General features: G+C 36.5%; 1 protein-coding gene across 2 annotated transcripts; it reads left to right on the top strand.

Moving 5' to 3' along the window:
• Window positions 1-1923: 1923 nt before the first annotated feature.
• ptpn22 (protein tyrosine phosphatase non-receptor type 22) lies at window positions 1924-27173 on the top strand. Of its 2 annotated transcripts, none has more exons than XM_048177388.1 (28): window positions 1924-2420; window positions 7091-7199; window positions 9936-10012; window positions 10178-10273; window positions 10422-10460; window positions 10764-10835; window positions 11552-11611; window positions 12153-12295; window positions 14957-15023; window positions 15145-15222; window positions 15316-15396; window positions 15551-15660; window positions 16395-16966; window positions 17052-17141; window positions 17791-17898; window positions 17996-18067; window positions 18160-18287; window positions 18450-18477; window positions 18568-18645; window positions 21051-21119; window positions 21243-21305; window positions 21388-21518; window positions 22542-22569; window positions 22750-22812; window positions 22917-23026; window positions 25545-25575; window positions 25717-25851; window positions 26507-27173. In XM_048177388.1, exons 1-28 carry the CDS (start codon window positions 2319-2321, stop codon window positions 26566-26568), a joined length of 2802 nt encoding a protein of 933 aa, XP_048033345.1. In that variant the 5' UTR covers window positions 1924-2318; the 3' UTR covers window positions 26569-27173. The 2 variants fall into 2 exon arrangements, with proteins under 2 accessions (XP_048033345.1, XP_048033344.1); XM_048177387.1 differs by having other exon boundaries at window positions 22896-23026.
• Window positions 27174-27261: the final 88 nt, after the last annotated feature.

The following is a 27261-nucleotide window of genomic DNA, read 5'->3' as shown; positions in this document are numbered from 1 at the left end:
TAGAATGAAACAGGATGTAAGGCAGCGATGGACGAACTGTGGTTTTGTGGGGTCTTTCAGTATGCTGACAGACATAAATACACACTCAGTACAAAACTAACAACAACAAAAAAATAAAAAAAAAAGGTGAAAGTGCATTTTTTTCATGGAAAAACTTAAAAAGAATAAGAATTAAAATTAAAATACAGAGAATCTATGGGTGAGAATGGAAAGTTGTGTGTGTATATAAAGTGCTATGCCTGTAAAAGAAAATTTTTCAGTGAATCAGGACAGAACAGGAAAAGGTCAGAGACTGCACTTTCACCAAACAGCCACTAGATGGAAGGATTGTGTGTAATGGCAAAAAATATATATACACATATCAGGTATAACATTATGACCACCTTCCTAATATTTTGTTGGTCTCCTTTTTGTTGCCAAAACAGCCCTGACCCGTCGAGGCATGGACTCCACTAGACCCCTGAAGGTGTGGTGTAGTATCTGGCACCAAGATGTTAGCAGCAGATCCTTTAAGTCCTGTAAGTTGCGAGGTGGTGCCTCCATGGATTGGACTTGTTTGTTCAGCACATCCCACAGACGCTCGATTGGATTGAGATATGGGGAATTTGGAGGACAATCAACACCCCAAACTCATTGTGCTCCTCAAACCATTCCTGAACCATTTTTGCTTAGTAGCAGAGTGCATTATCCTGCTGAAAGAGGCCACAGCCACCAGGGAATACTGTTTCCATGAAAAGGTGTACATGGTCTGCAACAATGCTTAGGTAGGTGGTACGTGTCAAAGTAACACCCACATGGATGGCAGGACCCAAGTTTTCCCAGCAGAACATTGTCCAAAGCATCACACTGCCTCCGCCGGCTTGTCTTCTTCCCATAGTGCATCCTTGTGCCATGTGTTCCCCAGGTAACCGACGCACCCGGCCATCCACGTGATTCATCAGACCAGACCACCTTCTTCCATTGCTCCGTGGTCCAGTTCTGATGTTCATGTGCCCACTGTTGGCGCTTTCGGCGGTGAATGGGGTCAGCATGGGCACCCCGACTGATCTGCAGCTATGCAGCCCCATACGCAACAAACTGCGATGCACTGTGTATTCTGACATCTTTCTATCAGAACCAGCATTAACTTCTTGAGCAATTTGAGCTACAGTAGCTTGTCTGTTGGATCGGACCACACGGGCCAGCCTTCGCTCCCCACGTGCATTGATGAGCCTTGGCCGCCCATGACCCTGTCGCTGGTTCACCACTGTTCCTTCCTTGGACCACTTTTGATAGATACTGACCACTGTAGACCGGCAACACCCCACAAGAGCTGCAGTTTTGGAGATGCTCTGACCCAGTCGTCTAGCCATCACAATTTGGCCCTTGTCAAACTCGTTCAAATCCTTACACTCGTCCATTTTTCCTGCTTCTAACACATCAACTTTGAGGACAAAATGTTCACTTGCTGCCTAATATATCCCACCCACTAACAGGTGCCGTGATGAAGAGATAATCAGTGTTATTTACTTCACGTGTCATGGTCATAATGTTATGCCGGATCGGTGTATATATAAATAAATATGTAAAATAAAGATATTTATATTTATAAAAACATATTTTTAGAGAAAAAGAATAATAATACAAGAATAAAAAATATAACATTTAAAAAAAAAAATGTTTTAGACACCATTTAAGCATGCCAAACTGCAGTAGGACACTGCTGTCACTGCTTGACATGTCAGGTCAACTGCATGATAACATTAATTCCAAGAGCCACACAAGTATCTCTCTCTGGTCTGACTACATTTAGCTTACACATTCTCTAGATTCAAGTTCAACTGTTTTGAATGTCATCAAACAGGCTTGGCCACTTTCAGCAATGAAGCGAATGACTTTGACTCTTTCACTATATATATATTTTTTTTTTACATTCAAGCGCACACCCACCCACAAAAGCTTCCTGTGTGAGGGGTATAGGCTCTAAAACCTTGTGCTACAAAGTGTTGGACAGAAAGAAACAGAAAGACAGCAAGAGAGAGAAGGCCACAGACAGAGAATTAAAGCTAGGTATGCAACAATAAAAAAAAAGCGAGAGAAACTGAAGGAAGAGATGTAGGGCGGAGAGGGTCACATTGATACTTAGAGTTGACCACAGAACCTGTGAACTGTTGCTGCCACTGCTTCCGTGACGACACATCGCACAGTTCCTCAACTCAACTACAGACCTACAAGAGACACTTTGTAGAGAGAAAGCGAAAGATGGACTCCTTTTAGAAGCCCACCGATCTCTCTATCTCTGACATGACGGAGGAAGCTGCTGTGTCACACAACATGCCATGGACGCCCAAGTCCGCATTCTGAGGGACCTATTGGCCCAAATCGTCAGCAAGGAAACAGAAGAAGAAGGGGCAGAGAACGGCTTTGCCGGAGAGTTTTTGGTAAGTTATTAACTAGGTTACAGCGTTTACACCGCAGGGTTTTGTTATAGTAAAAAAGAAAAGAAAAAAAAAAGACGTTCAGATTCATGTCATGTGACACAGTGGATAGGTTGAAAAAGGTGCCAACGTATCTGATTTTTTTTACATTATATGCAATGTTTGTGTGGGTATGTGAAAATGTGTGGATTTAGATAATAAAAGCATTAGTACAGCATGTGCTAAAAGCAAGCTAAAAATAAAATGTGTCTGGGCACTGAGCTGATGGCTAAGCGTGGACTTCCTCTTCTGAATACAGTGCCTCTCAATTTAAGCTTCCATAAAAGAAGTTTTCATGTGGTGGAAGGTTATTTATTATTGAACTCATTTATTATTGACTAAATGGCTGTCTGTATACAACATAGAGCCTGAAGTAGACCTTTGCCTCACTACTGCTTACATTTGTTTTCCCCATAAGAACCTTTATGTGCTTTTCCCCTCGAATGTCAACTGTTAGATATTCCATGTGAACAGTCATGGTGACTGAGAGGAAGTGACCCATCATGAACTTAGTCACTTTGAATCAAACCTACGAATGTAAAAATGGAAAATGCAAAAATGAATTTGTACTCTTAAGATTTGGAAAACCATGTCATCCAAAGCATCTTACAGTGCATTCAGTTGCTCAGGGTGAAACAGGATGTCAGGCAGTAATAGATGGACTGTGGCTTTCAAAAAAACACTGTGGGGTCTCTCAATATCCTGATATAAGTACATTATATTTGAAGTACATTAGCTATTTCTTCACAAAACTAAACTGAAGTAAAAAATAATGTAATGTGTACCAAAAAGTATCTTATCAGTGTTCACTGGGCATTAATCTCATGACCTTAGTGTCGCTATGGCACCATGCAATTCCGCTATAGTAGCTGAGCTAATGTCAAATGTGTGGCTCTCAGAGTCAACAAAGTAGCATTTGGAGTTTTGAAGGAGAACTTTTAGTCAATTCATCTTTGGCAGAATGTCTTCTAAATCAAGCCTTTCAGACTGGGGATTTCCAGGGGGTATGTGCCTATTGCTAGGTGGTATGCTAGGGCATACACACCAATTTTTTAAATATTTTTTTTAATAATCAATTTTATATTATATATATATATATATATATATATATATATATATATATATATTATATATATATATTAGGGCTGTCAAATGATTAAAATTTTTAATCAAATTAATCAGAATTTCCAGTGGATTAATCAGGATTAATCACTATTTGCAATTACACCTGAATCCTAACCATTTTTTTTCTGAAATGCATACCAAAGGATAAATAACATAAATAACAGTTAATTTAGTCTTAGTCTTAGTCTTGTGCCAAATGTCCTTGTTATTTTTAGTCTTATTTAGTCATTCACATATCTTTTTTGTTAGTTTCTTGATAACAGACCGCTGCTAACTATAACACAGCGTTGCCATGAACACACAGGATTCTAACCGTAGAGACGGAGCGCACTATTTTCTTTAGCGGAAGCAATACAATCGTTTTTAAATCAATAAACTCCTTTTTAAATCATAATTTTGTGTCAAATTATTGATTTATTTGGTAGGTAGCAATGTAATAAGCGGGATCCGAACTCGTTCTGAATATTTTAAAGGTGTAACAGCTGATGAAAAAGCAGAGACGATTGTAGACGAAAATTAAGAGAGATTTTATCTTAGTTTTTATTTTATGCAAAACATTTTCGTCTCGTCTTTTTTCGTCAAATTCATGTTAATTTAGTCTTAGTGAGCGTTTTTGGACAGTGGTGCAGTCTTGCCATCGTCTCGTTTTAGTCATGAAAAAAAAGGTCGTTGACGAACATATTTCGTTATTGATATTTGACTTGGTTTAATTCATTCCAGAAAATAATCAAAGCAATGTTATTTGATAAGTTACAGACTGATTTACCTGCATGGGTAGGATTTACCATACAAGCTTGAACAGCTCCGGTGAAATTGAAACTCCTTGTTACAAATCTTGCAAATAACCTTGTACTTGTTAACTGTACCATCATCATTCTTTTTATATTTGAATCCGTCAATAGGCCCACTTTGCTCACCTTGCTCCATCTCGCCTCTAGCTCCCAACCACTTCCCTGACTTTCCTGACCTGAATAATTTGTCACACTGCGCATGCGTGAAATGCGTTAAAAAAATTGACGTAATTAACAACAAACAACTAATTAACGTCGTTAACGCGCTATTTTTGACAGCCCTAATATATATATATATATTTATTTTATTTTTATTTTTTGTAAATGTATATTTATTTAGGGATAACTTCAAAGGATAGTTCACCCAAAACTGAAAATTCTGTCATCATTTACTCACCCTCAAATTGTTCCAAAACTGTATGAATTTTTTTCTTCTGCTGAACATAAAATAAGATATTTTGAAGAATGTCAATAACCATACAGTTGATGGGCCCCACTGACTTCCATAGTATTTTTTCCCCCCATACTATGGAAGTCAGTGTGGCCCATCAACTGTTTGGTTTCCCATATTTTTCAAGATGTCTTTTTTTGTGTTAAGTAAATGTGCTGACTAAATGATGATCTCATTTTTGGGTGAACTATATCATTAAATATACAGAACACTTCAAATATATTTAAAGCAATAAGCAAAAAACTATAATTAAAAATATTTAATGTGAAAAACACTTGTGAAATTTAATGTGAAAAACACACAAAAGGTAGAATGTCAAATTAATAAAGTAAATATTTTCTAGATAATATTTTAGTTAAAGTACAAAAGTACAGAGCTCCGCACCTGACACGTGGCAAAAAAATATGTATATCGTGGCCACGATTCAAGAATTTGTTCCCTCGTTTTAAGTAAATCGTGCACACGATATAATAAATAATTCCCTCTTGATTTAAGTAAATTATGTGCACAATATAATTTTTTCCCCCTCGTTTTACTAAAATGTGTGCATAAGATAATAATTCCATTGATTTAGTAAATTGTGGCCATGTTGTACTAATCAATTTCCTCGTTTTGATTTAACTAAAACAACTAATTATTACAACGTGGCCATGCTTTAGTAAAATGAGGGATTGAATCATCTTGATCACACAATGGAACAAATTATTATATCATGTACACAATTTACTTGAAACGAGGGAAACTAATTAGTAAAACGTTCTGATGTATTAGTATGTTGTGGGAATGAACTGCTAATTTGTGGCCACAAATAACATATTTTGTCCTGCATGTTATGTGCGGGGCTCCATATTTTAGATAATTATTTAATTTAATAAACAAAATGTTGCCTTCATAATATCACACATTTTTATTCTCACAAAGTAATGGGTCTTTGTATATGAAAATATCATTCATTCCATATAATATAATAATATAATATCATTCCATTTTTAAGGCTTCAACGCTTATCACCCAGTTACATGTTACTCTTGTAACGATAACAAAGATGGCAACCATAACGTACTTGCCAAAATATGCCAGACCCTGAAGTACCAAAGTGATTCAGGCCTGCCCTTGCCACCATGGCTTCATCCTGTTATGCAGAACAACACGTGCTCTGTGGTCCGGCCTGAACGCTACAGAGTGTCTGTTTTAGTTCTCAGCTGCAGCAAAGTGTTCAACACACTGTGAGTGAGGAACAGTGTGTAAATCCATACAGACTTTCCCAATGTCAAACCAGGCCAGTCTACTGCCAGTTTTCACAATCGCATAAAGCATGAATAATCACTCTGATTAAAAAATGCAGTTTTAAATTATCTCTGTCAATCTGTTGCCAAACAAGACTTCCGCCAGAATAAGTGATTTGAATCGCTCACTAATGGAATGTGTACAGGAAGAGAAACTGTCTATTTGGCAAAGCATGGAAACCAAAGTTCCCATCACACTGAGAGCAGAACTACTGGTCCTCACCGCTGGACCGCAATGTATGCTTGCCGACACAAGGGACATAAATGTAGAGAAATGTCAGACACAGGTCCAGTCTCACTGTTCAAAACTTGAAGGTTTCCAAAACTGGTTCCTCACATGCAGTCCTGACTGTTTTAGCTCAGAGATCCCATGCTAATTACTCAGCTTGCTATATTTGCTCAGTTTTCTGGGCTCATAAGGCTTCTCGTAAGCTCAGCTGTGGTCGGAAAGTCTCTTGGTCTGGTAACAAGGTACTTGTGCTCAGAGACACACAAAGGAGAACGATGGTACATCCCACACACATGTTGTGACAGCCACAAACACTCACGCATACACAGGCAGACTTATCTAGTTTTCACAGATCTTAACCACAGGGCTATAAACTGCATTCTGTTAGTCTTAGATCACTGTTAAGATGTCAAAAACATGGCAAATAAGACAAGTTTTCTTACTTTGCTTTGTCTTTTAAAATAATATCAATATTAACGTCGGTCGTTTGGTGCTTAATTGCTTTGATTGGTGCTTTAAGTTAAAAAATAACAATAAAAAAGCATTTAAAAAAACTAAGTTTTTAAAAATTTGCTTTAGATAAAAACTCATAAATGGATTCATGGTAAACCCTGTTAAAGGTTTCTTCTAAAGCGTTTAATATCAATGTTAACATCTTAGCCCGGAACTTGTGGGTTGAACAAACTTAAGTATGCAGAAAGGTTTTATTGCACAAAATCATGACTGAATCTTATGTAATTTGGTCAAAACAGAAACTGAAGAGGCAGTCTACCAAGTATCGTGCAGAGAAGACATACCCCACCACAGCTGCGGACAAACAGGATAACGTGAAAAAGAACAGATACAAAGACATTGTTCCCTGTGAGTATCACATCTGACATCTGACTATACTAAAGTACATTACAGTATACTATACTGCTGTATATAGCACCAGTGCTTCCCACACATAGACTTTACTTGGGCGGGCCGCCGACGTATAATAACGGCCGCCCAAGTATATTTCGAGACACATTTTTGCTTTTATTATTTTTATCCTCATATACTTTTATATCCGCGCAAGATAATGAAACCATCCGTGATCGATAAACTAGTCGTTTCGTACCTGCTCGTTCTGTGTGCGTCAGAACTGTTTACTCCCACTAACATTCTCACGGGCACCGCATTTTGCAAAGTCACAAGGGGGCGCTGTTGCGCGTTCTACATGCTCGCGCAACAGCGCTTCAGACTGCTTCAAAGTGATTCTCAATCAATGAAAAGCGCAGATTTACGCCAAGCGATTGCTAATGAACTCAAGTTTATGAATTATTAAAAAGTCTACTTCATGGCCTTTATATAAAATGTTTTATACGGTTGTAAGAATCTGAAGGATCAGCCAGCAATAGTACAGATATTTCAAAATAAGAGTCCCGGTGTATTTCGGGCTTGTAATTAAAATTCACACGCTAAGTTTTTTCTTTTGGGCATTATTGATATATTGGTTACACAATAAATTGTATTTAATTTGATTTCCATTTAATTCATAGTAAATTATTGTAGTCTCCCCCACAGGAAGAAAAGACTAAGAACTTTATTTGACACATATATTATTCATTATATATATTTTACTAGTAAAATCTGTGTCCCATTCACTGAGAGAGACACAAGACACTATATGACAGCAAGGAGAACATAGGAAAAGGTGAACCATTTAAATGCTGTAATTTTGCATAATTTACAATGCATAATAATGCATAATATTAGTAGGCCTATGTAATATATAAATGTAATATGCTATGTAATTAAAATTAATTTCAATAAATAAAAATACTGTTAAAAATCACACATTATTTGTTTGTCACATGTAGTAGACCATTTTTTGCCGTGGGTAATAGGAGGATTTTTCGCCCCGCTACCACCGCAAGTATATTTCAAACCTGTGGGAAGCGCACCTTTCCCGAGCTCAAGGACGCTTCACAATAAATCATACAGATTTATGAACAAGAGCCAATGCAGTTGCATATAGCGGTTATATCAAATAAACATTTAAATCCATAACAAAGAACACATAACGTCATGTAGACAGCATAGAAATGTAGACAATATAAGCATACAAACACAGTGAGCGATATATGATATATTATGATCTACTATAAATCTCCAAAATGGCTGTTAAAGAGCGCCTCATCTGAACAGCATCTATTGTTTACAAATATCTGTTTTAAATTTATGTTAAAACTGGCTCTGTGGTCACTAGATATTCACCATAAAAATATGATGATAATATTTCAGGTATGGTATGGCATGTTGGTGCCTGTATAATTTACATATAATATTAAAATACCAATCTGTGGTATACCACAATCTGCTTTGTACTGTAAAATTTACTGATAATCACTATAATAATACAGATGGTAAAATTGAAAAACCACATAATGAATAATAGTTAACCATAAGTGGCTTGTCAATAAAACATGCAAACATGCCAATACTCAATATACTGATGATGAAAATGCTGACGATGAACAGGGTTATAATAAATAGTAAATAGTCCATGTGGTTCAACATTAATATTATGAAGCAACGAGAATACTTTTTGTGCGCAAAAAACCCCCAAAACAAACGACTTTATTCAACAAATTCATCTCTCCCGTCATTTTGCTACACTATTTACGAGTAAAATTACATGTATTGGGATGTTAAAACATTTACAACATTTTTTAGTGCATAAACATCTTAAAGACGTTCTCTAAACATCTATTTAACATCTGACAGGAAACGTATTTGAGATGTATTGCAGATCAGCAAACGCTCTAAAAAACTTACATGAAAATGTCCACAACAAATAGACATGATGTGTGTGTTCTCTGGGTATACTATACCATAAAATACTGTACTATACCCTACATACCATACTATCACTCTAAAAAATAAAAACTGAAACAAATTTACACAGTAAAATACTGTTTTCCATTGAAACAGTAATATTCTGGGTAATATCTGTCATTTTAAGAAAAGAGGCCTATAGGCTACTTTCTCGAAAATGACAAATGATTTTACCCAGAATGTATAGTAATATACAGAAGTAATATAAAACAACGCATTCTGGGAAATATTATTTGTCAATTTTTTTTCATATTTGTCAAAACGACAAATCATATTACCCAGAATTCATTGTTTTTACAGTATATTACTGTTTCGATGGAAAACGGTATTTTACAGTGCAAATTTGTTTCGTTTTTTAGTTATTTCTTAGTGTATACTGTACTGTTTGATACTGCTTTACAGTATATCATACTGTATCATACATAATATTATATAATATACAGTACTGTACTAGTATATACTGTATTGTAATTATACTATACAAAAATATACTGTACTGTACTTTACTGTATTGTAATACAGTGTTATTTATCCGCATTTGCCCCTGTTGTTACGTTAGAAAAACTGATGCACTAGACACTAACATGCAAAAGACACAAATGTGTGAGAGATTAGCACAACATTTGTGCTGTGTGAAAACAGCACTTTATGCACTGCTTAAAAAACATGAAACAAGATGATTGTGAAGATTACAGTAATGAGACTAGAGATGCTGACGACTGTATTTTCTCACAGTTGATCACAGCAGAGTAAAGCTCTCCCTCATCACATCCAAACATGATACGGACTACATTAATGCTAGTTTCATTAAGGTAAGATGGTTATATGCAAGAAAGGTATCATGCTATATACACAATATTTAGTCATTTATACACTAAATCCAATACTTTGATGCAGATTAAACAGAAAATGTCACGCTTAAACAATCACTGACAAAATATCAGTAACAGTTGCTATAAGTTCTCTATTTATTTCAGGGGGTGTTGGGCTCTAGGGCGTATATTGCCACACAAGGCCCGTTGCCAAACACTGTGCTTGACTTCTGGAGGATGCTGTGGGAATACAATGTGCAGGTGAGTGCTTGATTAAGTTAGCATATGACCATTTCACACACATTCCCCTTCCTTTAAAAAACAGGTTCAACCTGTTCTATAAGCTTTGTGTTCGAGGAGAATCGTTCACATGCGGAAATACCTCCATAATAACTCTCTCTCTCTGCAGATTGTCGTGATGGCTTGCCGAGAGTTTGAAATGGGAAGGGTAAGTTGTAACTGACAGTGTGTTATAGGGGAAATGTTGTCAGTCACTGTGCTTTAAAGAAAACATTTTTATTAACCACATCCTTCTTGCCTCAGAAAGGTGAAGCAATGCATCAAGCATGACATTTTCTTCAACTTCTTTTTTTAACATTTTTTTTGAGCTCCTTTTTTTGATTTTTTTCTCTTGAGCTCCCACCCTTTCACAACTTTTGTTATGGTTACAGCGTTATTCTCATATAGCGCAGGTCAGATGCATCTGAAAGAGGCAATTGAGATTGAATGCTGCATTTCCTCTTTATTTCAGAAAAAATGTGAGCGTTATTGGCCGGCATCAAAGGAGGATGTGTTTGTGTGTGAACCCTTTAACATACACTATGTAAGAGACACTTCTTCCCTCACTCACACCACACTTCCTGTCCTTGTGTTTTATTTGCACTCTGACACATGCCTGTTCTAGCTTGATTCTCAGTATACATGTAGCAAGTCTGAATCTAAAACACTACATCAGTATAGCTTGGACTGCTAAGTAGGATGCAAAAAACGTCACTATATTTTCTTGGTATATTGACATTTACAACGAAAATGGATCGGTAACCTTTGCCATTACTGAGAGCTCACATTGTAAAAAACTTCCGTAAAAATAGGAAATGTCTGTGTAAACTTAACAGATAATGTACTGGCAGGAAATTCACTAGTACATCTATGGACATCTTTTAGTACATGTAGTATAGTACATCTTTTTTCTTACAGCATTAGGTTTATCTTTAAAAACACTAATAACTTCTAAATAATAAAACTTCTAAATGTAATCTGTGCTGCCTACATGATTTTTTTTTTTTTTTTTTGACAGAATTTTATCGACCAGCATGAAAATAGTTATCAGTTTATCTTGTCAACCAGAATTTTAATATTGATGCATCCCTCAATAAATAAATAAATAAATAAATAAATAAATAAATAAATAAATAAAGTCAAATGTAGGGGTGGTAGATTGGCAAATAGTTATTCACTATTGAATAATATTATCCAAAATATTACAAGCACATTGATACTATAAGCATTCCATTCACGTATATATTTGCTTTTGTCTAGGAGTCTGATGAAAATAAGGGAGAATATTTGATAAGGACGCTGAAGGTGACATGTAAACAAGTAAGTAACACTTCTTTGGTCTTGACTTCACTGCACTGAAAAAGGTTCAAGGTTTATTTCAGTCTCTTATACAGATATATATAAGAATAATTAATTTGCTTTAATTAATTGTATTAAATTAAAAGCATTCAAAAACATATTTGATTTTTATTTCAATGTCCAGACTAGCTGTTTGCCAAAATAAGTGCTTTACAGACCGATCTCTCGATGTGTTCACACTTGAGTCAAGTTCGTCAAAATATAAAAAGTATTGCTTTAGGTCAAACACTGTGTTGTGGTGGCCGATGACGTGACTATATATTTTTTCCTCTTGGAAATGTCATTGCGTAAGAGTCCAAGTATTCAATTTTAAAAGACATATAGAGCAGCAACTGTGGTGGAGACATTGTAGTGGAACAAACATAAACACAGACAGGTGCTGACATTTCCGCAGATGTTTTGTAGTGATGAAAGAAAACCACCAAAATGTGGTGGTTTAATGACTAGCAAACCAGGTTACCAGAAAAAACAAAGAGTTTTATATTACACCGGTTATTTCCAGGTGTCCCGGACACTGAAGCAGCTGCACTATGTGAACTGGCCGGATCACGGAGTACCTGACTCCATTCCTGCCATCTTGGAGCTGCTGCAGGACATGAGGATTTACCAGGATCATGATGAGCTTCCCATCTGCATTCACTGCAGGTAAACGCCCATATCTGGACCTCTATGATTCATTTTTGCAATGATTGCAGTTGGGGGCTAATCAGATAAAACGCCGGTTATGTAATGGCCATGACGTAAAGTTTTGGTGGCCATAAATGAACACAAGATTTGTTTGTATCTGTAACCATGGAAAATGCCCACAACCATTTTTTTAAACAGGAAATATGTAGGTGGTTGACCAACATCAAGCAAATGCCCCAACAAGCATCTGCACTACTGCTAACACTGAGTTATAATCAGGGTTTTAAATTAAATTTTTTACTTACCGGCCAATTTGGCTACTAAATTATTCATTTACCGGTCATTCGAAACTTCTACCAGCCAAAAATAAAAGATAAATAAACCAGATTAAAACAAGAGTAACACAAAAAAATCTAACTTGTATTGTTGTGTTACTTTTGTCCCAATAGACGGGGTCAATAGTAACAATGTGCAACTTATATTCAAAGTGAAATTATACTGAAGTCATTCTACATTTGTACAAAATACCACCTGGTATTGATAGACCACACTTGTGAGTTATTGACCACAGAAAAAATATATCTCAGGATCATCTGGCTTTCTGCTAAAATTGTAGGTTGTTGGAAAATAATGTCTTTTCTGTTAATGAATCTTCACTATTGCTTCAAAGTGAATGAACAAGCATGCTGTTATTTGTCCTACATCTGCGCAGAGTAAAACCCGCCAAATTGGCTAGTGATTTGACAGCGTTACCCGCCACAGCTGATTTTTACCCACATTTGGTGGAATGGCAGGTGTTAATTTTAGTGATCGACCGATATTGATTTTTTATAACCGATACCGATTATTTGCATGTTTATGTACCTGATAACCGATATGCAGAACCGATATTTATTTACTGTTATACTTCTGTTTTTGACAATTATTACAACACAAATGAGCTGAACAAACCATTTTATTTATAACAATCACTCCCTCCTTGCATACAAAAAAAAAAAAACTTTATATTTATACACAAATAAATAGAGGGGTCTGAGTCTAAAAAATTAAAGTGCACTGTTACTAAGTGTCTTTGTTTTAAAATAAAAGCTTTGAGGTAAAAAAATAAAGCACAAAAATTATTATAACATATTGGTGGATGCCAACTGACAAAGTGCTGTTTGACTATAACTTAATCAACCGCGATCGCGCATGGAGATAATAAATAATTAATTTCCACAAAGCGGTAGGCTATATTTATATGTGTATTAGCGAAATAATTGTTATGTAGTAAATGATAATATAATCTAGGGTGTTTAAACAAGATAATCTTGTCAAAAGTTTCATTCAGTGGCTGTGCTTAAGCCTCCTGATCATCCGTCAGTTGCTAAGCAATATGAACGAACTTTTTCTTCTAGACTAATGGTGAGCAAATACAACAGATAGAGAATTAAATTCAGCGCTTTTATTTTCAACATGCACTCATTTATGTCTGTTTTATTTAATTCATGTAAAGTTACGTCTTTATTGGGGCAGGACATGACGAATTACACTACGTGACTCAATGAGTTCGTCTCAATTGTTTAGAAACAAGCTGCATAAATTAACTATATCAGGAATTTATGTCTCAGATCTCATTTGTGCATGTCTGTTATGTTAAATAAAGTTGATTAATTAAAGCAAACCAAGTAGAACATATACTTTACCTGTGCACTGAGTTGTTGTTGACTGATCTCCTCAGACGCCCGGGCTGCAATGGCGGAAATCTCAAAACGGCCACAAGATGGCGCCGTAAATCGGCGAATGCGATATTACAAAACCGATACCCGATTATGGAAAAATGCTTAAATATCGGGAAAAATATCGGTAAACAGATATATCGGTCGATCACTAATTTCAAACCCTGGTTATAATGACAGTTAATGCTGGAAGACTAACCAACAGAAGAGAAATTAATTCTTTAAGGTATTCTTTACTAAGTTAACTTGGCCATTTATTTGGACATTCCTCAAACAATCTTTCAGTCTGAACTATGGAGGTCAATAATATCCAGAGAAAGTACTAGTATACTATAAAGTCTAGTATGAAAAAAGGGTATTAATTTTGAGATTTGCAAAAAAATTAATTCAACAGTGTTAATAAATCATGATTTTAAAAATTAACCTTAACTTTGGAAAATGTTTTTCCACACAGAATATTCTGAGCACCGTACAACCAGTTCATTGACTTGTTAAAGGGATAGTTCACCGAAAAATAAAAATTTTGTCATCATTTTCTCCCCCTCAAGATGTTTCAAACCTGTATATATATTTTTTATTCTATTGTACACAAAGGAAGATATTTGGAACAATGTTTGTAACCAAGCAGATCTCGCCCCCCATTGACTACCATAACATTTTTTTTCCTACTATGGTAGTCAGTGGGGGGTGAGATCTGCTTGGTAACAAACAATCTTCCAAATATCTTCCATTGTGTACAACAGACAAAAAAAAATATACAGGTTTGGGACAACTTAAGGGGGGGTAAATGATAGAATGTTCATTTTTCGGTGAACTATCCCTTTAGAATTAAATAATTCTTATGACTCTACAGCAGTGTTATGTAAAAACTCTTACACTACACGTAAGAGTAAGAATGTAAGAAAAGATCATTGTGTTTTCACTGTGGCTCATTCTCTTGGGACTGTCTGGGGATTTTCAGTGCAGGCTGTGGAAGAACGGGTGCATTGTGTGCCATCGACTATACCTGGAATCTACTGAAGAGACAGGTAAGAATTCAAAACATCTTCCATTGTACTGGCACAAAAATAAAGAACAGACAAAAACAAAGAGCAAACATTTCTGCCTCTTACTTTAGGTGAGATGTTAATCTTATTTACACTTGTTTAGATGATACCAGAGGGTTTCAGTATCTTTGAGCTGGTGAAGGACATGCGTACACAAAGGCCATCTGTGGTTCAGACTAAGGTAACCAACATAGTTTCTCCTTAATTTGCCATCATCAATAAAAACTAATACGTCTCAATTTTACCTAATTATAATTTCTTCTCTTCCTCTTAGGAACAATATGAACTAGTATACAGGACCATCAAATTGCTTTTTGAGAGATATCTAGCAGCAATAGAAGAACCAAACAGAGAGGTCAGATAAAACACTGTCATTACTCTGTATTTAAATAAATTATGCCATTTTATTTCCCGCTGATTTCGCTTTCCAGTTACGACACATTACATATCATAGTCAGAGCTTTTTGCTGGCCTAAGTCATAAAAAATTTAATTTGATTCCTCAATCAGGTCCCAGCTTCCTCCTCACCTGTCACCATAAGTACTGGGAGTGATCTCTCTGATTTCAGCGACTCCGAATCAGAGACTGACTTCAGAGCGCTGCTTCAAACTGAGCGCAGGTCTGAGGAAATCTCTCATTTTAATGGTTTTGATGCAGATTTTAAAGGAATAGTTCACCCAGAAATGAAGAATTTATTTTCCCTCATGCTGATCCAAACATTTATGACTTTCTTACAAAAAAGTAGATATTTCAAAAAAAAAAAAAAAAAAAAAAAAAAAATTTTCAACTGTTTTTGTCCATGCAGTGAAAGTTAGTGGGGTCCAGTGTTGTTTTGGGCCCCATTGATTTTCATAGTAAAAAACGAAAAAACAACAACACTGACACATTTTTCAAGTGTTTAAAATACAGGTGAGGGTGAATAAATGATGACATAATTTTCATTTTTGTCTGAACTTGTATAAGCTGAAGTGTGTGATTTCTGTTCCAATAGCATCCCAAAAGATAAAGAAATTAAGATAGTTTTCAAAAAAGTTTCTCCAAAGACTCGCCCATTTGCCATTGGTCAAAAACAGATTTGTCCAACCCTCAAACTAATGCCCTTGGTTGAGCAAGTGTTGCCATGTCAGTCTGCACACATAGACAGAGATGTTTTGATAGCACCACAAAGCCACAATTTTAACACCTTCCGGAGAAATCAACCAACTATTGACCTACTTGAATTCACACTTCAACTTAAATAGAAACCTAACTGTCATCACAAAGAAACTTTTTGAATTGTTTTATGTCTAAGACACACTGTGACTGTTTTTCTGTTATTTCTGATTATAATGAAAACTTTCGCTGTTATAATAGGAGTAATGAGATGGAAATTCTAATGGATGAACGCAATCACATTACACAGAAAGTCACTTCTTGGCCACATCCTCATTTACATCCATTTAATCAAGAGGCCATCTCCAACAAACTCAGTCCTGCAGACATGCTCAGTACAATGAGTGAGGCCCAGATTAAATATCAGAGGTCACTCATAGCGCCAACTCCTCAAACAGACTTTACAACCTCAGGATATCAAAGAACTGAGCCATCCACCAGCCTCTACACTGATCTTACCCAAGCTGCATGTTCAAACTATCCCATCAGCCTAGTACAGGAGCTAAGGCCAAATACGAAGCATCTGGAGTGGGAAGAAAACCAAGATGTTAGTCCCGTTGGCAAAGACAACAAACCTTATATCTCCAGCACCCCCTGTTTCACTGTGGAAGATCCTTATTTTGGTCCCGAGTCTCCACCGGTTAGCGACAATCCCAGTGTTATGGAATCTATGGTTCATGAAACCTGGCTGGAGAACCCTTGTTTCACAATACCTAGTTTAACTCTTAATAACCAGGTGTTGGAACTGCCAAAACATGACAGCAATGACAAAGGTATGAACACCTGTGACATTTAACAACTGATTTTCTCAAAAATGATTTATGATGGATTATGATCATTTTTATAATTTGTATAAAGGTGCAAATTCACCTTCATCTGATGAAGACAGCCCTCCTCCTTTGCCAGAGCGAACCCCAGAGTCCTTTATATTGGCCGAGGAAATTAACGGTTAGTCCTCAATGTCTAAATAAGAACACCATGTCCACTTCTCTTATTTCAATATTATTTATATACTATTATGGTATTTATTAATATTTTGAAGTGGCTTGTATTTGTATATTTTCAGTTTAAACAAAATTAAAATGTAATAACTTTTGCAGATTCCATTGTTTATCATGAGTTGTATTGCATTATACTTTCTAACAGTGTAAAAATGAAGTTTTATAAATGTATTATAACTGTGGTTCCAATTATTCATGAGATCACATAATACATTATAAGGTGCATTACAAGACATAATTATTGCAATAAGAATACTTTATATAATGTATTATATATACAGGCTGTGTTACCAGTAATTTTAGTACTTCAACTTATTTATTTCAGTTAGTTGACATTGCCAAAGCAACATTTCTCTCCTTTTTTTAGGTTTTCTATATAATATATATTTTATATTATTTCAGCTTTATTTCAGTTACCAAAAACTGTAATTTTTATCAAAGTTTTAGTTTTGTTTTAGTTAATAATAACGTTACATATACTGACATTTCAAGCCACAGCTTATACAAAAGTTCACTGCCTTTTCTATTAACTTAGAAAATGAAACGATTTGAAAAAAAAAAAAAAAACATATCACTATATATGGTCTTGTTTCCAGATATCATTGAAATCAGTGAAATCAGTGAAATCAGTGAAATCAGTGAAACCAGTGAGCTGCTGACATTGGTGATCCCAACCAGCTCAGACTCTGAGAGTGTCAACAAAGGTGAGCATTACGCATACTTGAAAATTTGTGTCTATAAATGCAAATATGTGCGGTGGTCTTATAGCACCTGTAAATGTTCCCGTTTTCTCTAAAAAAGACAACCCGCCCTCACCTGTACCCCCACTGCCAGAGAGAACTCCAGAGTCTTTTGAATTGGCCACGGATGAGGGTATGACAATCATGGACATGGATGAATCAACATCAAATTCCATCTGGTCACTTTGTTTGTACCTTATCTAATTTTCACCTGATTTTCAACAGATTTGGTACAAAATATGACACAAGAAAAGCCACAGGATGTTGTAATGAGAGTTGGGAAATCTTTAGAATGGTCTGGTCAAACATCTGAAGCTCAGACAGACATGAAACGATCCTGGTCGAGGAGCAAGGTGAGCAGATGCGGGGCAGTAGATGTATATGCTAATTAAGATCTGAATCGTTTCAGCACATTAACACACCAACAAACTTGCACTTTTTGGTTAGGCACACTTCTTTTTGCTGAGTGCAAAAAATAAGAACAATATATAACAGGCTTGTTTTCTTTATTTCAGAGCTTAAAGCTTAGAATGTCACTTCCTGGTAAGTCAGGATCTCTAAGCAAACCAGCAATACATTTATTTTGGCTACAGTCTTGACAATCTTCTTTTTTATTATTTTGTTTTCCTGCAGCAGCATCATGTATTCCACTCAGTCCTATTGCAATCACAAGTCACAGTCCTCCTCCCCTACTGTACAAACATCCTCAGGGTAAGACTCACTACAGTTCACAAGGAAATAACTTAAGTGTGTACAGCAAAAATGTAACTACAGAAAGCCACATATATACTGGTGTTATAAGCTGGGTGACATCGTCATTAAGCAAGCCAAAACATGCCATCTTTAAACGTTATATTAAATCAGTACAACAAAGCAAACAAAATACCTTGTAGGCCTATGCTTCCAGACTTGGGAGTCGATTCAATTGTCGTAAACTAATAAGGCAGGCGATGAAACCTTATATAGGCCTACAACATTAAGAAACAAAGAAAACATTTTTCAAGTTATTATGGTGATTTTTCAAATGACAAAATATCTGACATTTCCACTTCATAAAAAGTCTATTCTTGTAAGCACAAGCAGCTTATCTTAGAGAAATCTGAGCTGAATATAGGCTAGTGTAGCTTGAGGTAAAAGCCTATTACGGTGGCTCTTTAATGAATAAACCTATGATTAATGGTTGTTCTGTTCTCTTACTTACTACTTCTTGTTTCAAAGACATCTGTCGCGTTGATCAGTCATGGTTGTTTAGCTTCTGTATTATGTTGTTACGGTAGCTATTCTGAACTTTTTAACTAATCTTATGAAGGAACGAATCAAAAAGACACCCACCAGTCGCCGCCTACTGGTAAAGATGTAACCATAGACCGTCGATCGCGACTGGTAGATCTTTATCACTGTCCCAGTAGCTCCCGAAAATAACAGAAATATGAGTACAAAAAGACATTACATTTCTCCAGTCTTTGTACTTTATTTTTGTAATTATTTTTCTGTTATTTTCTAGACTACTGGCACAGTGATAAAGGTAAATAGCCCATATCATCAAAGTCCCTTTAAGACAAGTCATTTCACTCGGCGGCCATCTTTGAAACGCCTCTCGGGCATCCTGGGCATCATGCCCTATCTCTTTGAATGGGGAAACATAAAATTCTCCAAAACTGTTCGCCAACCTTACGATTACATTTCATATTTGAAATCACCAATGAAATCTGACAACAGCTGTCTCATAAATGTTTTATCCAAACGCTCGAATCATGACAAAAAAATGTATTTTTTAGGCTGGATCAAGCTAATGCGCATGCGCAGACTTGCTCTTCTGCCATGTTTCAGAGGCGCGAGTCTGACTGTTCCGGTGCTTCTAACGGCTGCTGCAGTGACGCGATGACTTTACCAGTCGGCGATTGGCTCTTATTTAGAAGGCGGGACTTATTCCGCCATATTGCGCGTTACACTTTCTCCCATTCAAAACAATACGAGTGAGATGTCTTGTGTTATTCTATAGTCTTTGATATCATGCCTGTAAACGGCCGTTAACAGGAAGCCAGAGACGCTGAAGATGGACGCAAAGAGGAGAAAACTGTATCAGGCAGAGCAGCTCACTGTTCACGATGCTCGAAATATAGGAAGATATAAGAAGGAAAATATAAATATTGAATTGGTGGTGAGGAGTTATATGAATGTATCTCTGAAGGGAACTTATTGTCTTCAGAAAAGTTTCGACGTCAATGGCATTTTATTTTCCTCTTACCTCCGAATAAAATAGCCTAGCTATTTATAAGCGCAGTGCTGCTTTGTTTACTGCCGCGGTAACCAAGGAAACGCTGTATCACTGCTCTTCCATAAGCGCCACCTGCTGTCAGAGAGCGAATTTGCGACTCATTCAGCCTGTCTGCTGATTTTGTTTCATGCTTTTTTGTGTAGCATATAATTTAACCTCACGAAAATAATATGGGCTGTCTTTTTCTTTCAGTTCTTCAATTGGTAGATCTTGTCTTTCATAAAGGTCGAGGTCAGGGATCTTGGGCTTGGTGACCCATGATGTAGGCTAACTTACAGAAAGAGTCACCAAATTAATCAGTAAACGAATCTGAACGAGTGTTTTTGATAGACAGAATTTAAGATTCTGTTCTCCTCAGTGGATTCGTCTCCAGTTAGGATTCGACTGTCAATTCCAAATACACTTTTAAGTGTTGCTTTTATTGCACTTTATCTATTTGTGTATGTAGATTTCAATTACAAATTTGCCTAAGTTTACATTTTATTCCTTGCAAAAAAATTTGTTTTCTCTCTGGCCGTTGGCAGTATTTTCAGATTTATGAGAGAAATTCAAAATACCCATCTGCAAAAACCTTTTACTCTAATATGTCAACAAAATGAAACAAAAATTTGGCTTAATCAAGTGTTCTGAATTCTGTTCTGGAAATGTATGCAAATTAGCACATATTTAATTATAAATTGCTCTGTTTACAAAGAACTTGTAATACAAAACATTTTTTACCCTATTCACCTAGTGTGTCTTGAAGTTCTGTCAGTGTTATTCTAGTTATTCTAAAATTAATTATTCTAATTATTTATAATATAAGCTATTGTTACTTACTTCCCATTTTTGACCTCAGAATCTCAACTACACACCCTAACACCGCATGAGCAGACATCTGAAATATTTGGACCAGTTCCAGGGACAGGTACAGTATATCACATATCCATCGAACTAAAAACACAAATGTAATTGTTTAATATACTTTTTTTTCCTTCTGATATAAAAATGCACAAACTCACAGTATGTTTTGCTGTTTTGTTTCATGAAGAAAGTGTTACTCCACCACTTCCTGAAAGAACTCCAGAATCTTTCGTGTTTCACACGGAGAAAGGTGCAGTATATAATACTTACAGTATACAGAAAAACCTCATCTACATTTATTACATTTGGTAAAAGATATTTTTCCATTTAAGTGGGTGACAACAACGCCCTCTGTCTGCCAGCTGAGGCCGAGCAGCAGAGACAGAGAGTGGGCACATCATCTGAATGGTCAGGCAGCTCCCAACCCAGATCATTCCTGGAAAGTTCTTGGAGCCGAAGCAAGGTTACATTGCACTTACCTTTATACACTCTCTTTATGTTATGCAATATGCTAAAAATGAAATGTATCAACATTTAGGAGTACACTAGCATATAGCTGACTTCAGTGCATATAGATATGGACTAAAAAACACTCTAATTCTCATGCAGTCTTTAACTTAAAGGGTAAGTTCCCCCAAAAATGAAAAATTCTGTCAATTCTCATGTCATTCCAAACCCCTTTGTTCATCTTCAGAACACAAATGAAGATATTTTTGATGAAATCCGAGAGGTTTCTGAAACACCCATAGGCAGCAACATCACTGCACCTTTCAAGGCCCAGAAAGGTAGTAAAGAGATGGTTAAAATAGTCCATGTGACTACAGCGGTTCAACCTTAATGTTATGAAGCAATAAGAATACTTTTTATGCGCAAAAACAGAACAAAAATAATGACTTTATTCAACAATTTCTTCTCTTCTCCTACGCTGTTTACTTTGCAGAGACAGCGCAGTGCCTCCGTGTTCTGCGTCAGAACACCGACTCATTATTGGTCGACTCACACGCATACGCACGACTGCTCACATGAACAGCGTCGGCCAATACTGAGACAGTGTTCTGACGTAGAACCCATAACGTCGAAACCCATAACAGCGTAGGAGACTGACAGGGAAGAGAAGAAATTGTTGAATGAAAGTCATTTTTTTTTCACACAAAAAGTATTCTTGACATTTCATAACATTAAGGTTGAACAACTGTAGTCACATGGACTATTTTAACGAAGATTTTGCTACATTTCTGGACCTTGAAAGGTGCCATGACGTTGCTGCCTATGCGTGGTTCAAAATATAAAAATATATTCATTTGTTTTCCGAAGATGAACGAAGGTCTTACGTGTTTGGAACAACTTGAGGGTGAGTAATTAATGACAGAAATATCATTTTTGGGTGAACTAACCCTTTAATCTGTCCAGAGGTGCTGTGCTATGACTTTCCTTTTGTATGATTAATGATTGACTCATTCTTACCAAATGTGTCATTTTATAACAGAGCGTCAGAGCAAAAGGTTCAAAACAAGGTAGGCTGGTGTTTCCATTTTGCCCACCCACACCTCAGTCAGTTGTGTCATTACAATATAACATGCACAAGCAAATTTACCTTCAGGTGCACTGTAGTGTAGTGTTTATCACTGCGACAGAGATAAAGATGGTGCACTATTATTGGATCTATGTATGCACAGCTGTGTTTAATTTTACAGAGCCTCTATCTGTGGCACCGCTGACTCCACCAGTCCCTGTAACCATGGCAATTGGAGGCAAAGGTGAGAGACAGCATAAATCCCTTGTCAGTGATTGATATCAGTTTATTAATCTGCATAAGCACTACCACATAACCTTAGTTTAGCTTGCCCTGTGGCTACTACAGTGGAGCACCAGCCGGCACCCAGCAGTCATCTAGCAGCAATGAGACCAACAGAGAACCATTCAAACAGAGGGGGAGAGAAAACTTCACTGGTCAGCAAGGCCAGGACTAAGGTTCAACTTCTAAAGTCTCATCAAAATTGAGTTTATTGATGTCAAATAAACATTTATTTTGTACTGTTTGCCATTGAAAACACATACAAAAAAATGTGTAGCCTACCTAGAACACACTTTTAAGGGACAGTTCACACAGATTGTTTTTGTATTCCATTGTGCAACTTTTAAAAAAAAAATGTTTTTGTGAAAATGCACTAGACAGACACGTTTGACCATTGTGCTCACTTGCGTCTTTTGCAGCCACAGCTATTCCAAAAATGCAGCACTCAAGTTAGTCACTGTGAAATCAAAATAATTCTTTTGCTCTGATGACGTGTTTATTGGCGCAAGGCCGGGACAACCTGTCACTCACTGAGATCACAGCAATAGCAAACCCTACTGATCCAACGATCCAATCGATTTCTGATCAAGTACCGCTCTACATTTTTTTTTATTGTTCGAGAAGCCATTTCACTCATACATCACAACAGGAAAAATAATCGCAACTTCTCTTTCATACTGACCTAAAAGGATTAGTTCACTTTCAAATGAAAATTAGCCCAAGATTTACTCACCCTCAATCCATCCTAGGTGTATATGACTTTCTTCTTTCTGATGAACACAATCAGAGTTATATAAATAAATATCCTGACACATCCAAGCTTTCTAATGGCAGTGAACGGGACCAACAAGTATGAAGCTCAAGAAAGTGCATCCATCCATCATAAATGGCTCCAAGGGGTTAATAAAGACCTTCTGAAGCAAAGTGATGCGTTTGTCTAAGAAAAATATCCACATTTAACAAGTTATAAACTAAAATATTTAGCTTCCGCCAGACAGCCTTCCGTATTCAACTTACGAAATAAGTGTAACTGACATTGCGTAACTGATGGTCTAGCAGAAGCTAGATATTTTACTTTATAACTTGTTAAATATGAATATTTTACACAAAATGCATCGCTTCGCTTCAGAAGGCCTTTATTAAAGGATTAGTTCACTTTCAAATTAAAATTTCCTGGTAATTTACTCACCCCCATGTCATCCAAGATGTTCATGTCTTTTTTTCTTCAGTCGAAAATAAATTAAGGTCTTTGATGAAAACATTCCAGGATTTTTCTCCATATAGTGGACTTCAATGGAGCCCAAATGGTTGAAGGTCAAAATTACAGATTACAGCGATCCCAGACAAGAAATAAGGGTCTTATCTATTGCTCATTTTCTAAAATTTTTTAAAAATTTTATACGTTTTAACCATAAATGCTCATCTTGAACTAGCTCTCTTCCTGTTCTCTATTTGAATTCCAGCAGTGTAGACACTGCTAAGTGTATTACTGCCCTCACAGGTCAAAGTTTGAACTAAATTGTCATATACAATATGCTAGTGCAAGTATATAACAATTAATTCAAACTTTAACCTGTGGAGGGCAGTAATACACTTAGTAGTGTCTACACTGCTGGAATTCTAATATAGAAGAAGAGAGATAGTTCAAGATGAGCATTTATATTTAAAACGTATATAATTTTTAATTTTTTTAGAAAATGAGCGATGGTTTCTCTAGATACATCCCTGATTCCTTGTCTGGGATCGTGCAGAACGTTTTGAAGCTGCAATGAAACTGTAATTTTGACCTTCAACCGTTTGGGCTCCATTGAAGTCCACTCTATGGAGAAAAATCCTGGAACGTTTTCATCAAAAACTTTAATTTCTTTTCGACTGAAGAAAGGACATGGACATCTTGGATGACATGGGGGTGAGTAAATTATCAGGAAATTTTAATTTGAAAGTGAACTAATCCTTTAACCCCTCGGAGCCGTGTGGAGTATGTTTATGATGGATGGATGCACATGGGTTAAATGCACGCTTTTGACTGTCAATTTCACCAGATTTTGCATACGCATTTAAGATGCCACGTCAAGTTAAAAGAAGTTCAACTTTTAAAACTGCGTGCGAGCATCTCGCATTTTTAATTTCCAGAACTGTACAGTTTTTGCATTCCACTGCGTTGTTTTTCTATGTAAACATTTGCTAGAAGGACGTGTTTGAACAAGGGCAGTCATGGCCTAATGGTTAGTGAGTCCAATTGGAACCCTTTAGCAGGGCACCTAACCCCAAAATCACTCCCCGGGTGCCACAGCATAATGGCTGCCCACTGCTTCGGGTGTGTGTGTCCACAGTTTGCAGTGTGTGTGTGTTCACCACTCACTACTCTGCTCCTAATGTCTGTGCAATAACATGGATGGGTTAAATTCTTGGCCTTCACTTGTCACTTTCATTTCACTTTCACTTTCATTGCACTTGTGACTCAAAAGTTTTGCAGCGTCTCACAGCATGACACAAGTCCACAGAGCTCAAGTTAAGAAGTTAAACTTTTTTAAAAAACGTTATTGTGTTATTTTTTTCCATTGCAAAACCACGCCTCTTGCATTTGTCAAAGCAAAAACGAGTTCTGTGTGAATGGCCTCTTATGTGTGAACAGTACTTGCTTTGGATAAAAACAGATTCTATAAATGCAAATACATATTTCTTTTCTTACAGAGTATTAAGTTTTTGAAAGGAAGACAGAAGCGTATGTATAATAACCACTTCTACTTTTCCTTGTTGACACAAATAATTCTATTGCATTTAACTGTATTAAAATAAACATTTAAATCAAATGACATGCAGCTGCATGTGTGTGGCTTCAACATCATGTTACTGTCATTTGCAGCAAAAACAGCTCCGCCTCCGATCCCGCCCCCAGCCCCACCATCAGCCCCACCATCAGCCCCACCTTCAGCCCCATCTACAGCCACGCCTCAGTCTGCTCCACCACCCTATGGTGCTGCTGTTGGATTCTTATTTTGTAAGCCATTGCCTCCTTTTCAAGGTTCAGTGTGTAAATTTTAGCGGCATCTTGTGGTGAGGTTACGAATTGCAACCAATGGCTCAGTCCACCGCTCACCCCCCCTTTCGAATCATATAGAGAAGCTACGGTGGCCAACATAGGACAAAGATGTCATTATTTGAGATAGCAGAGAGTACTACTACTACTTCTTCTTTGTGCGTATTCCACATAGTGATGATGCAAGCTGCCTCTAAAAACACCAACGAAGAAGAAGAACAACATAGTGATGAAACGCGCTCTGTAGAGCAGTTTGTCCATTTCGAGCTACTGTAGAAACATGGCGGCGCAAAATGGTGACTTCCATGTAAGGGGACCCGCGGTGTATGTAGATAGAAATGGCTCATTCTAAGGTAATAAAAACATAACGGTTCATTATGTAAGGTCTTTATACACCACTGAAAACAGAGTTATGTATATTATATTGCATTTCTGTCAATAGATCCTACTAAATATTACACACTGGACCTTTAAAACATTTTTATTTTTTTTCAAACTGATGTTCTGAGAGTTGACACCAGATGGAGCTACTCCATTTTATATGTTGAAACCTGGTAATACTATGCTAATACATGATGTTGTGTGGACAATTAATGACTCCTTTCTTACTCCACAGCTTTTGGATCTCGTTTTGGAAAGCCAAAGGGCCCACGAAATAAGCCAGAAACATGGGTCTAGTTCATGTCGAAGGTGAAAGAAAAGGAGAACAGCCTTGCAAGAAGGGGATTTACTGAGCAAAGATTTCTTTCAGCCTCAGAGAGACAAGCACTGTGGTTTTTGAGGGATAGTAGACCAACCACTGACCTCACACAACAGATGGACATTTATAAAGATTGTGCCTTTGTCAAAACTTTGACTACATGTAAAGTTATAATGCAAGAATATGTCCTGTTTGAACCTTGAACCATGTTGCAATGATCTTGCAACTAAAATGTATATAAAAACAAATGATTATAATTGTGCTAAAGACAAGAGATGATTGTAATATAAATTAACTTTTTAATGTATTTTATAAAACACACAGCTGCAGGTAACCATGACCAATCAAACTATTTGTACATTACATAACTTTGGATTTAACAACAGCACATTTGGTGCCAGGTCTGTTCGAAAGAGACAAAAATGACAAAGGATTGTGAATAACTGTTATCAAGTTTATGGTTTGTGGCTGTGTGTGCTCATTTGCATATTTTTATTTTCTGCTCCAGTGAAAGTGTCCCCTTTAAGAAATGCTTCACCTTGGTACACTCATAAAATGGTTTATTTAAAAAAATACAGAAAAAGTCTATGCATTCCATTGCATTTTTACACAATTGAAAAGATCCACATGACAGTTCTATTAAATGTAACTTAGCATTTACAAAACATTAC

The sequence above is a fragment of the Megalobrama amblycephala genome, linkage group LG24 (genome assembly GCF_018812025.1).
Source record: "Megalobrama amblycephala isolate DHTTF-2021 linkage group LG24, ASM1881202v1, whole genome shotgun sequence".
Taxonomy (NCBI): domain Eukaryota; kingdom Metazoa; phylum Chordata; class Actinopteri; order Cypriniformes; family Xenocyprididae; genus Megalobrama; species Megalobrama amblycephala.
The sequence above is the reverse complement of the archived record's forward strand: the minus strand, read 5'-3'. Positions and strand labels throughout refer to the sequence as shown.